The sequence below is a fragment of the Microcaecilia unicolor genome, chromosome 6, assembly GCF_901765095.1.
Source record: "Microcaecilia unicolor chromosome 6, aMicUni1.1, whole genome shotgun sequence".
Taxonomy (NCBI): domain Eukaryota; kingdom Metazoa; phylum Chordata; class Amphibia; order Gymnophiona; family Siphonopidae; genus Microcaecilia; species Microcaecilia unicolor.
Window position 1 is genome coordinate 235,673,716 of NC_044036.1, and position 13,257 is coordinate 235,686,972.

A 13,257-nucleotide genomic window follows, 5' to 3' on the forward strand; every position below is an offset into this window, starting at 1 on the left:
CCAGTAGCTCCAGGAGGCGAATAGTCATCTGCATGGACTGCAGGGCTCCTGCCTCGGACGTGTTCTTCACCAGCCAATCGTCGAGATATGGGAACACGTGCACCCCCAGCCTGCGGAGTGCTGCTGCTACTACAGCCAAGCACTTTGTGAACACCCTGGGCGCAGAGGCGAGCCCAAAGGGTAGCACACAGTACTGGAATTGACGTGTGCCCAGCTGAAATCGCAGATACTGTCTGTGAGCTGGCAGTATCGGGATGTGTGTATAGGCATCCTTCAAGTCCAGAGAGCATAGCCAATCGTTTTCCTGAATCATGGGAAGGAGGGTGCCCAGGGAAAGCATCCTGAACTTTTCTTTTACGAGATATTTGTTCAGGGCCCTTAGGTCTAGGATGGGACGCATCCCCCCTGTTTTCTTTTCCACAAGGAAGTATCTGGAATAGAATCCCAGCCCTTCTTGCCCGGATGGCACGGGCTCGACCGCATTGGCGCTGAGAAGGGCGGAGAGTTCCTCTGCAAGTACCTGCTTGTGCTGGAAGCTGTAAGACTGAGCTCCCGGTGGACAATTTGGAGGTTTTGAGGCCAAATTGAGGGTGTATCCTTGCCGGACTATTTGGAGAACCCACTGATCGGAGGTTATGAGAGGCCACCTTTGGTGAAAAGCTTTCAACCTCCCCCCGACCGGCAGGTCGCCCGGCACTGACGCTTGGATGTCGGCTATGCTCTGCTGGAGCCAGTCAAAAGCTCGCCCCTTGCTTTTGCTGGGGAGCCGCGGGGCCTTGCTGAGGCGCACGCTGCTGACGAGAGCGAGCGCGCTGGGGCTTAGCCTGGGCCGCAGGCTGTCGAGAAGGGGGATTGTACCTACGCTTGCCAGAAGAGTAGGGAACAGTCCTCCTTCCCCCAAAAAATCTTCTACCTGTAGAGGTAGAGGCTGAAGGCTGCCGGCGGGAGAACTTGTCGAATGCGGTGTCCCGCTGGTGGAGATGCTCTACCACCTGCTCGACCTTCTCTCCAAAAATATTGTCCGCACGGCAAGGCGAGTCCGCAATCCGCTGCTGGAGTCTATTCTCCAGGTCGGAGGCACGCAGCCATGAGAGCCTGCGCATCACCACACCTTGAGCAGCGGCCCTGGACGCAACATCAAAGGTGTCATACACCCCTCTGGCCAGGAATTTTCTGCACGCCTTCAGCTGCCTGACCACCTCCTGAAAAGGCTTGGCTTGCTCAGGGGGGAGCGCATCAACCAAGCCCGCCAACTGCCGCACATTGTTCCGCATGTGTATGCTCGTGTAGAGCTGGTAAGACTGGATTTTGGCCACGAGCATAGAGGAATGGTAGGCCTTCCTCCCAAAGGAGTCTAAGGTTCTAGAGTCTTTGCCCGGGGGCGCCGAAGCATGCTCCCTAGAACTCTTAGCCTTCTTTAGGGCCAGATCCACAACTCCAGAGTCATGAGGCAACTGAGTGCGCATCAGCTCTGGGTCCCCATGGATCCGGTACTGGGACTCGATCTTCTTGGGGATGTGGGGATTACTTAGTGGCTTGGTCCAGTTCGCAAGCAATGTCTTTTTTAGGACATGGTGCAAGGGAACAGTGGACGCTTCCTTAGGTGGAGAAGGATAGTCCAGGAGCTCAAACATTTCAGCCCTGGGCTCGTCCTCCACAACCACCGGGAAGGGGATGGCCGTAGACATCTCCCGGACAAAGGAAGCGAAAGACAGACTCTCAGGAGGAGAAAGCTGTCTTTCAGGAGAGGGAGTAGGATCGGAAGGAAGACCCTCAGACTCCTCGTCAGAGAAATATCTGGGGTCTTCTTCCTCTTCCCACGAGGCCTCACCCTCGGTGTCAGACACAAGTTCACGGACCTGTGTCTGCAACCTCGCCCGGCTCGACTCAGTGGAGCCACGTCCACGATGGGGGCGTCGAGAGGTAGACTCCCTGGCCCGCATCGGCGAAGCTCCCTCCGCCGACGTAGTCGGGGAGCCTTCCTGGGAGGTGGCCGCAGTCGGCAGACGTCGGGGACCTCACCCCGGGCGATGGGCCAGCCGGCGCCACGCTCGACGGTACCGGAGGCGCAAGCACCGCCGGTACCGGAGGGGTAGGGCGCAACAGCTCTCCCAGAATCTCTGGGAGAACGGCCCGGAGGCTCTCGTTCAGAGCGGCTGCAGAGAAAGGCATGAAGGTCGATGCAGGCGTCGACGTCAGAACCTGTTCCGGGCGTGGAGGCTGTTCCGGGCTGTCCAGAGTGGAGCGCATCGACACCTCTTGAACAGAGGGTGAGCGGTCCTCTCGGTGCCGATGCCTGCTGGGTGCCGACTTCCTCGGCGACCCAGAGCTCTCGGTGCCGACGCGGGGAGGAGACCGGTGTCGATGCTTCTTAGACTTCTTCCGAAGCATGTCACCGGAGCTCCCCGGCACCGATGAGGAGGACGTAGAATCCATCCGTCGCTTCCTCGGGGCCGAGGTCGAAGCAGGTCGATCCCGGGGGTGCTGTACCGCAGGAGCCCTCAGGGTAGGGGGAGACCCACCCGAAGGCTCACCGCCACCAGCAGGGGAATGGACAGCCCTCACCTGCACTCCTGACGATGCACCACCGTCCGACGACATCAGGAGACGAGGTCCCGGTACCACCGACGTCGATGCAGCTATCCGATGTCTCGGCGCCGATGCAGAGGGCCGATGCCTCGATGCACTGGCGGCCGAAGATGAAGGTCTGGACGCTGATGACGTCGATGCACCCGATGACCCCGGTGCCGATGCCGACGAAGAGCCCGAGAACAAAACGTTCCACTGGGCCAATCTCGCTACCTGAGTCCGCCTTTGTAACAGGGAACACAGACTACAGTTCTGAGGACGGTGCTCGGCCCCCAGACACTGAAGACACGAAGAGTGCCTATCAGTGAGCGAGATTACCCGGGCGCACTGGGTGCACTTCTTGAAGCCGCTGGAAGGCTTCGATGTCATGGGCGGAAAAATCACGCCGGCGAAATCAAAATCCGAAATGACGAATTTTAGCACCAAAACTTTGAGGGAGAAAAATCTCGACCGAGGCCTAAAAGAGGCCTACCCCGACGACGAAAGAAAACTTACCGGGGAAAAGACTGGAAATATAGGAAGGGGCAAACGAAACCCAAGGGGGTTTTCGGAGCACTTTCCGCACGAAATTAGAACTTTTCCGAAGAAAAAACACGTCGATTAAAACAACGGACGCGCGAGGTCAACTCTCCGGGGCTCGACACGGCAAAAACACAGCCGTACCGAGTGCGGACGAAAGAAGACTGGCCGGCTCGAGCCGGTTTCGGGCGGGAAGACGGTCGCGCATGCGCGGTGCGCGCGGGCGCGCGAGAGCTAGCAAAGGACTTTGCTAGTGAAGATTCCGATTGGAGGGGCTGCCGTGGACGTCACCCATCAGTGAGAACAAGCAGCCTGCTTGTCCTCGGAGAAACTCCCTTACATGGAAGTTAAGCCCCACCTAGTGCATCCCAGGATGCACCGGGTAAGCAGGGTGTCATAATTTTGAAGCAGCCCCAGTAGGAGGAGAGAGGGAGCCCTACTCCCTCCCTCATTCCTCCCTCCCTGCTCGAGGTATGGGGGTTTGGCTAGCCCTCAGGTGGGGGGAAGGTCTGTTAAGGGTCCCACTAGACCATCAGGTGTTTTGGAAATATGCTGGGAGGGGCTTATGTTTTTGGGGTAGGGATGGAGGGCCTGGAAGCATGCAAATGCATGCTGGACAGGGTCTCCCCATTCCTCCCTGATGCCCTGGCAAACCCTAATGCCAGTTCCAAGCTGGTGTAGGGTTTGCTACAGGAACAGTGCCCTTGTTTGGCACACTGTTTACTGAGCATTGAGGAGGAATATTAATTCTCCTGTTTAGCTTGTGCTCAGAGCCGGAGAGATCGTTGTTTCATGCACTCAACGACTCTGAGCATTGTGCGCCGGTAAATGCGGGAGCTAGTCTGGTGCTAATGGCCTCTAATGCCTGCGTTTACTTTGGCACCTTAGTGCTCTAAGTAATGCAGTCTCTGAATGACTTGAAAGGGAGAAAAGAGTAATAAACTAAAGGCAAAGAAAATTGAACAAACCTCAGCTGCGTTGCCATCTGTTTCTCTGTAAGCAGACGCTGCAGGTCCGAGAAGTTTATGTCTGCCCTCACTTTCAATGTCAATGTGTAGGCACAGTGCACCTTCAGCATAATGGAATCATTCTTACCCGCGGACAGGGCATCCAGGGACATCAGAGTCTGTGGTCAGATGTGAAAACATAAATGCTTACCAGATCCTCTAATAAGTACCTACAACTACCAGAACTGAGCCACCTTTAGATTAATTATCATATTATATTGTTTACAGTTTATATTTTGTGTAGTATCAATATTCAAAGTGATTTATTAAGGCAAGAGAGTTTCCTGTCTGGTTAAATCACTTGTACCTGTCTATCTGCTAATATTCAGCAGCACTTAATCAGAGAGTGCCGTGGAATATCGGTAGTAACTGTCCCTGTACTGTCCATTAGTACTGAGGCAGTCCATGGGTGGAGCTTGGGTACAGCCAGTACTTAACCAGTTAGTAGCAATATTCAAATGCTAACTGCTTAAGCGAATAAAGTTAATAGAGCAAAAAGCCTGTCCTAACTTTATCTGCCAAGCTAAGTGCATATCAATCTGAATATCAGCCAATATGCGGTTACCTTCTGGCTGGCTTCTCTAACTGGATATACAATGCCGGAGCCTGGCCATGGCCCAGCATTGAATATTTACGCTTAGTTCAGCCAGCAGCTGTCAGCAGCTTAAAAAATGCTGACAGCTGCAGGCTGAATATTATCCTCTGTGTGTTTTCCACTTTGTGGCTCCAGCGATAAAGTAAAAAATGAAGTTTTAATAAATTCATTTAAAAATGACCAGGTGGAAATTTTATAACTGGAAGCTTTCTGTTAGGTGTTTTAATGCGAGGTGGGGAATGCTTATTCTATAACAGCATCTGGGCACCTGGCTTCCATTATAGGATAGTACGGTAACACGGTACCAGTCACAGACCTGGTGTGACTGCAGGCGCCTAAATGTGGCAAATATTATATAGGTTAAAACCTGGATGCCAGTTCATGCTCCGCCCCTGCTCTGCTCATGCGTATGTTCTCCTTGCAACTGTGCACTATAGCATTTATGCACACCCTTACAGAATGGCGCTTAGGATGCTTTGTGTGTAAGTGCCACTTTTCTCAACACTCACACACACGAGGCACACCTAACAACAAGTACTCAGTTTTTAGAACTGCCCTGTAAATATCAACATTAGTGCATAGCGCATAAGTATTGCCATACTGGGATAGACCAAAGGTCCATCAAGCCCAGCATCCTGTTTCCAACAGTGGCCAATCCAGGTCACAAATACCTGGTAAGATCCCAAAGAAGTACAAAACATTTTATACTGCTTATCCCAGAAATAGTGGACTTTCCCCAAGTCCAATTTAATAATGGTCTATGGACTTTTCCTTTAGGAAGCCATCCAACCTTTTTTTAAACTCTGCTAAGCTAACCGTTCTTCTCGTTTTATCATAGTCTCCTTTTTTAAAGTTAAATGCTAACGTATTTGATTTCCTATGTATACTTACTTCAAAGCTAATATCAAATCCGATCATGTTATGATCACTGTTATCAAGCAGACCCCGCACCATTACCTCTCGCACCAGATCATGCGCTCCACTAAGGACTAGTTCTAGAATTTTTTCTTCTCTCGTCGGCTCCTGTACCAGCTGCTCCATAAAGCAGTCCTTGATTTCATCAAGGAATTTTACCTCCATAGCATGCACTGATGTTACATTTACCCAGTCAATATCGGGGTAATTGAAATCACCCATTATTATTGTGTTGCCAAGTTTGTTTACGTCCCTAATTTCCTTTAACATTTCTGCATCCATCTGTTCATCCTGGCCAGGTAGACGGTAGTACACTCCTATCACTATCCTTTTCCCCTTTACACATGGAATTTCAATTCATAGTAATTCCAAGATGTGTTTTGTTTCCTGCAGAATTTTCAATCTATTTGATTCAAGGCTCTCCTAAATATACAATGCTACCCTTCCACCAATTCGATCCACCCTATCACCGGTATGACAGTGTCCCACTGGTTATCATCCTTCCACCAGGTCTCAGAGATGCCTATTATATCTAATTTTTCGTTTAGTGCAATATATTCTAACTCTCTCTTCTTATTTCTTAGGCTCATGGCATTCGCATATAGACATTTCAAATTATGTTTGTTGTTCCTATTTACATCATGCTCAGTACTTGACAGTATTAATTTGCAATCTTTTGTCTGATTTTTATTTTTATTTAAAGACACCTGATCTACTATGGTCGCTTTTGCAACCTCACTATCAGGATACCCTATCTTCCCTGTTTTGTTGATATCTTTGAAAGATACCTGATCCTGAACCATGCGCTTTTGAGCGACTGTCGGCCTCAGCGGCGTACCAAGGGTGGGGCGGTGGGGGTGGTCCACCCCAGGTGCACGCCGCTGGACAGGTGCAGAGAACAGCCACACACCTGTCGGCTCTGCTGGTTCCCTGCTCCCTCTGCCTCAGAACAGGCTACTTCCTGTTCCGGGGCACAGGGAGCAGGGAGCCAGCGGAGCCGACAGGCACGCGGCTGCTCTCTGCACCCCTCCAGCGGCGTGCACCCGGGGGGAGGGTTGATGCGCTGGGGGGGGGGGGGGGGGGGGTGTCATGCTGCACCCGTGGGGGGGTGCGCATCGGCGATCCGCCCCAGGTGGTAGCCAACCTAGAATCGTCACTGGTCGGCCTTCCCCCAGTTTCTAGTTTAAAAGCTGCTCTATCTCCTTTTTAAATGCCGATGCCAGCAGCCTGGTCCCATCCTGGTTAAGGTGGAGCCCATCCTTTCAGAATAGGCTCCCCCTTCCCCAGAATGTTGCCCACTTCCTAACAAATCTAAAACCCTCCTCCCTGCACCATCGTCTCATCCACGCATTGAGACTCTGGAGCTCTGCCTGTCTCTTGGGCCCTATGCGTGGAATGGGTAGCACTTCAGAAAATGCTACCCTAGAGGTTCTGGATTTGAGCTTTCTACCTAAGAGCCTAAATTTGGCTTCCAGAACCTCTCTCCCACATTTTCGTTTGTCATTGGTACCCACATGTACCAAGACAGCCGGCTCCTCCCCAGCACTATCTAAAATCCTATATAGGTGACTTGTGATGTCCACCACCGTCACACCAGGCAGGCAAGTCACCAGGCGATCCTCACTGATATGCAGTTTTCACAGCAAAAGCAAACCTGATGTATCTAATGTGTGTAAGTAGTGATATTCTGCACAGCACTGTGGTGTTTGATAGCATGCCACAAATTTTCAATTTGTGTGATTTCCTTCATTAGCATCTACCTCAGTGATTCCACAGGTGGAGTCTCTTACTACAACTCTAGTTAACTGAAGGACTTCAGAAAATTAGGAAACACACCATTTTACCAGGCACCCTGATAGATTAACTGGAATCACAGCTGAGATACAGATTTTCTAATAGTAACCCCACACAATATTATTATGAGATGTTTGTCAGATAATCTCAGTTGCAAGATATTTTATAGAAGGAATTTTAACTGATTCAGGGATTACCTTAAAATGGTGGATAGAATTTCACTACAAAAAACAACTCGTTCCTCCTCCCCCTCCCAAAATAAACCAACTGAACCATATTAAGACATTCCCAGGTTGATATTCAGCCTGTGGCGGTGAGCAGATTCCAAGCCACTTCCAGCCACAGTACTACTACTACTACTATTTAACATTTCTAAAGCGCTACCAGGGTTGCGCAGTGCTGTACAATTAACAAAGAAGGACAGTCCCTGCTCAAAGGAGCTTACAATCTAAAGGACAAAAGTGCAGTCAATCAAGATTGAGGCAGTCTAGATTTCCTGGATAGAGGTACAATGGTTAGGTGCCGAAAGCGACATTGAAGAGGTGGACTTTGAGCAAGGATTTGAAGATGGGTAGGGAGGGGGCTTGGCGTATGGGCTCAGGGAGTTTATTCCAAGCATAGGGTGAGGCGAGGCAGAAAGGGCGGAGCCTGGAGTTGGCGGTGGTGGAGAAGGGTACTGAGAGGAGGGATTTGTCCTGTGAACGGAGGTTACGGGTAGGAGTGTAAGGGGAGATGAGGGTAGAGAGGTAGTGAGGAGCTGCAGATTGAGTGCATTTGTAGGTTAGTAGGAGAAGCATGAACTGTATGCGGTATCTGAGCGGAAGCTAGTGAAGTGACTTGAGGAGAGGGGTGATATGAGCATATCGGTCTAGGCAGAAGATAAGACGCGCAGCAGAGTTCTGAACGGATTGAAGGGGGGATAGATGGTTAAGTGGGAGGCCAGTGAGGAGTAGGTTGCAGTAGTCAAGGCGAGAGGTGATGAGAGTTCGGATGAGAGTTCGGGTGGTGTGCTCGGAGAGGAAAGGGCGAATTTTGCTAATGTTATAGAGAAAGAAGCAACAGGTCTTGGCTGTTTGCTGGATATGGGCAAAGAAGGAGAGGGAGGAGTCGAAGATGACTCTGAGGTTGCGGGCAGATGAGACGGGGAGGATGAGGGTGTTATCGACTGAAATAGAGAGTGGACGGAGAGGAGAAGCAGGTTTGGGTGGAAAGACAATGAGCTCGGTCTTGGCCATGTTCAGTTTCAAGTGGAGGTTGAACATCCAGGCAGCAATGTCGGATAAGCAGGCCGATACGTTGGCCTGAGTTTCCGCAGTGATGTCTGGTATGGAGAGATAAAGCTGGGTGTCATCAGCATAAAGATGATATTGGAAACCATGAGATAAGATCAGCGAGCCCAGGGAAGAGGTGTAGATTGAATAAAGAAGGGGTCCAAGGCCAGATCCCTGAGGAACTCCAACAGAAAGTGGGATGGAGGTGGAGGAAGATCCATGAGAATGTACTCTGAAGGTACGGTGGGAGAGATAAGAGGAGAACCAGGAGAGGACAGAGCCCTGGAACCCAAATGAGGATAGTGTAGCAAGAAGTAAATTATGATTGACAGTGTCAAAAGCGGCGGATAGGTCGAGGAGGATGAGGATGGAGTAGTGACCTTTGGATTTGGCAAGGAACAGGTCATTACAGACTTTAGTGAGTGCCGTTTCTGTCGAGTGTAGAGGGCGAAAACTGGATTGAAGCGGATCGAGGATGGCATGAGAGGAGAGAAAATCAAGGCAGCGACTGTGAACGGCACGTTCAAGTATCTTGAAGGTGTTTTGCTACTGATTTGTTTGACCTCGTTTTCGTCCTCCTTGGGCTATTCCATGTGGCGGATTGAACGTACTAAGTTCATCCAGAAGGTTCTGAATTGTTTTTCTTACTTCCATTGTCACCCAGTCCCATGGGGGTCTGGTCTGGGCAGGCATCAACAGCCGCAATTCAAAACTAATTCCCATAACTACTGCTTTCTGCCTTTCTGGGTCTAGGTGTATTCTGGGCCATTTATGTTCCCACATAAAGTCTGTTAGAATCTATCAGTATTTATGCACCAAATGAGTGTCAGGTGTGGGTTTAGTTTAGTTTGTAAAATATGTGACAGGTAAGGAATACTTGAAAATGAAGACAGAGATAGGTTTCAGATAGAAAGCATTTATTCTTACCAAAGTTTTCAAAGTAGTACAGACATCGGACAGATTCTGGGTTCAATGGCACAGCGCTCTGCCGTCTGAGATGCGTTGGGGACGACTCTGACATTGAGCCAAAATCTCTCCTCTTTTATACTTTTTTCTCTCTATAGAAGTCTATGGCAGCACCTATTTTGGGACCTATTTTTTTCAAATATTTCTCAATTTCTGCGGTTAAACTGTCGCATCTTGCCATCTGTGCAGTTTGTACCCAGCTCTTCCGTTCCATCAATTTCACAAGGTTGCAACATTTTCCGGTAATATCAACATGTTTTTTTGGAACAAACTGTTTTTGCGGTTACTAACATTTTTTTTCTGTTGAGATACCAGTTTCACATTATGTTTTTGCAACACCTCTCATCACATCTTCTGATCTCTGTATCATTTTATACATTAATATAAACAATTGACTCCATTTTGAAAGCCACATTTTTTTTCCATTTTATCCATCATTCTTTCATTTCTGGTGCTTCATTTCAGGTGCTATATATTATTTGAATATTGTACCTATACCTGTTTGTGTCAAGACTCATTGTTCAGACCTGCTTTCTGCAGATTCTCAAATATTAATTCATTTGTTACTTGTTTGGCCTAATCAGTACATTTTCAGATGTTTTTGGCTCTGTGGCTTTGTCCATCACAATTCCAGTGGCAGATCTAAAACCAGGCCATATATTAACATTCCCCTCTTCACCCTATCCCATAGGGTGACACCAGGGTAAATATACCATGGTACCATCCATTCCAGAAGGTATCCTACAAGGCCATAAAATTTTCTGAGTCTCTGTGCAAACTGGTACAGTCTGAGTTATTTGGTTTCTGATTACCATTCTGGCACCACTTCAATTATTTCTATCATTTCTACTTATCAATATCTATGGTTATGCAAAAACTACTATACTTCTACCCTTTAACATGCAAATTCTATCTTATTCTTACCTATTTAATCATTAATCCTTTGGTTATATACTGATTATATCTTATCTTATACAGCTTTATATGGTTAAATTGTATCCCGCTTTATATGGTTAAATTGTATCCCTGTGTGTGCTATTACCTGATTATACAGATGCAGACATTTCTCGAGTGTCTCTAGCAGTTGCATAGCGATTGGTCCTTCTCAGAGGGAGATAGTCCAATGTGTCATCTCCCGTGGTGTTGGGAAGGAGATTTTCGTACAGGACATATTGTCCTGCTGTTGTCTTTTTCGTGATTGCGGTTTCAATTAAGCGTTCTACTAAGCCTCTAGCACAAGGGATTATGCAACATCCTACTAATACAAAAATTGCTACCACTATGATTATCGTTGTGGCTGCTGAAATGATAAATGTCTTCCATTTACCAAAAGCTTTATCCATCCAACCAGTCCAGGATGTATCAACGCCAGAGTTTTCTGCCAACTCTTGTGACAGTGAGGTCAAGCCTTCCAAAGCTCTGGTGATTGATCCATCTGGAGCTGTATTGTTGGGGATAAAGGTGCAACACTGTGTACCTATCTTTTGGCACACTCCGCCCTCTGCTGCCAGAAGTTGGTCAAGTACTAATCTGTTTTCCAACGTCATCCGGCTAGTGGCGTCTAATTGCGCTGCAATTCCTTGAACTGCATCCCTGGTATAATTGACAAATCTCTGCTGGTTGTAATATATATAGTTGATCCAGTCTACATTTTTATTTATCGTCGCCCACCAAAAGAAGGCAGATTCAAATCCTGCAGCTATTTGGTTTCTAGCTTTGAACTCATCAGGAACCCCTCTTGGAACTCCAATAGCATCTATATAGACCCGATCATCAAAAGATCCAGGCATTGCATTTCTCTTCACTCGTGAGGAAGAGCTGCTATGAGGAGGGAGCAAGGATGCTATAATGATTGGAATTACCAATTTGACTAAGGCACATCTGCCTGTCCAACTCCTGTGGAGGGTATGGTGGATAGTATAGGTTCCACAATACCACCATATGTCTGCTCTAGCCTGTGAAAAGTTTGTGAGATTAAGATTTTGTAAAGTCCCTTGTCCTAGGGTTGTATTACAACCGGTCAAATTACCAAGAAACCGTGTGTTTCTCACCCCATATCGTTCCAGACATGTATGATATCTGGTAGCAGGATCTGGAATCCTGAATGCGGGTGGGACCCTCAGCCGAGGGGGTAAGTAGGGGTGATGCTTGTCAAGATGCTGACAAGACTGATTGACTTTGTCTTTTACCTGCAATAATTCTAACATACACCAAAAACCATCTGGATCATTGTAGAGATCTAAAGGGAAAGGAACTACAGTTGGTTCTGCTCTTGCATGGGCACAAAAATAACAATTAGAGACATTCAAACTCTTTGTAGTATAATGCGCCCATTCGAGCCATAGGTTTGTTTCTCCAAATCCTGTTTCTAATGCTATCAAATCTTTAGAATTGTTAATTGGCACAATCTGGTAAGGAATTTTTACTTCTGGGATCCTTGTTGGCATCAAAGGATTGGTCGCTGTAGGTTGGGCTGGGGGTGGAATAATCTTGAACGTTCCAACTGGATCTCTACCTGTGGCATCAATTCCTAAGGAATAAGTTCTGTATGTAACAGCCGTTACTCCTCTGAAAGTGATAGCCACTTGATTACATTTAGTCATTGGACAAAGGCCAGTCCATCGCAATTTCATGATGGAAATGCTTTTTTTTAGATCTGGAATCTCACTACCTGAGTAGGGAACCCATGAACCTGTGTACCACCATACCTGTGCCCAACTTCCGCAATTGGAGAAGGGACACAGGTATACCTCAAAAGCTGACAAATATTGCTGTACCGGATGTTCCCCACACATTGTATAAGAACATACATCAAGGGTTATTGTGGTTGTGTCCTTGGTAGTGGGTAATGTTATTTCGTAGGTGGTAATAAATTGTTGTAGAAAACTTTCTAGATTCTGTGTTCCTTGTATCAAGGGCATGGTGAGCATGCACAACAGGAGGGCTAAGGACTTCATGTTGTTGGTTTTCATGGTTAAATGTAGGATCTGGACTGTACCAAAGGTAATTGGCGGTTAATGAAAATGAGTAACAATATTAATCCTAGGGTCTTAACCAGAACTGTAATTGCTATAATTATTCTTAGGTATACCAAAGCTTGATATATCATTAGGAAGAATTTGGGTTGGGTTGGTAAATTCTAACGACTGGGTAGGGTGGGTAAATTCTAACAGCTCCTCTTTCAGGAGTGTCGGGGATAACAAAAAGACTGTATACTTCCAAAGGTCCCAATCCAACCTCTCTAATGAACACAAAGGGTATCCAATCAGTGCCCAGTACGGCGTATGTTATAATCCAAAAATCTACAACGTCACCAGTTGCTGGTCTTATTAGGAGGTCGTCGGTTTGTTCTATTTGTAACCCTAAAGTTCCTCCAAACAGTATCACAGTGTCTGTAACCGTTCGGCTAGGACCTAGTGTCCAATTCTCAAACAAAGGTTCACACAATGTCAGATATCGGGTGAAGGGGTCCCAATTGGGATCGTCTTCTGGAGCTGGGTCCCAATGAGGATGTATTAACTCTCTTAAATCAAAAAGGTACTCTGGGGGTTCAGGGATTAAGTGTACACCTATACTAAAAGGCGATGGTGGGGGAGATTCA

The 13,257-nt window shown here is 47.8% G+C and overlaps 1 protein-coding gene across 1 annotated transcript in view; it reads right to left on the reverse strand.

Annotated features, from left to right (window-relative positions):
* The window catches only part of NOXA1 (NADPH oxidase activator 1), a 590,376-nt gene that overhangs the window by 34,618 nt on the left and 542,501 nt on the right, over nucleotides 1-13,257 (reverse strand). Inside the window, 1 exon segment of the mRNA XM_030206681.1 lies at nucleotides 4,077-4,234. Within this exon segment, the coding sequence (XP_030062541.1) occupies nucleotides 4,077-4,234 (158 nt within the window).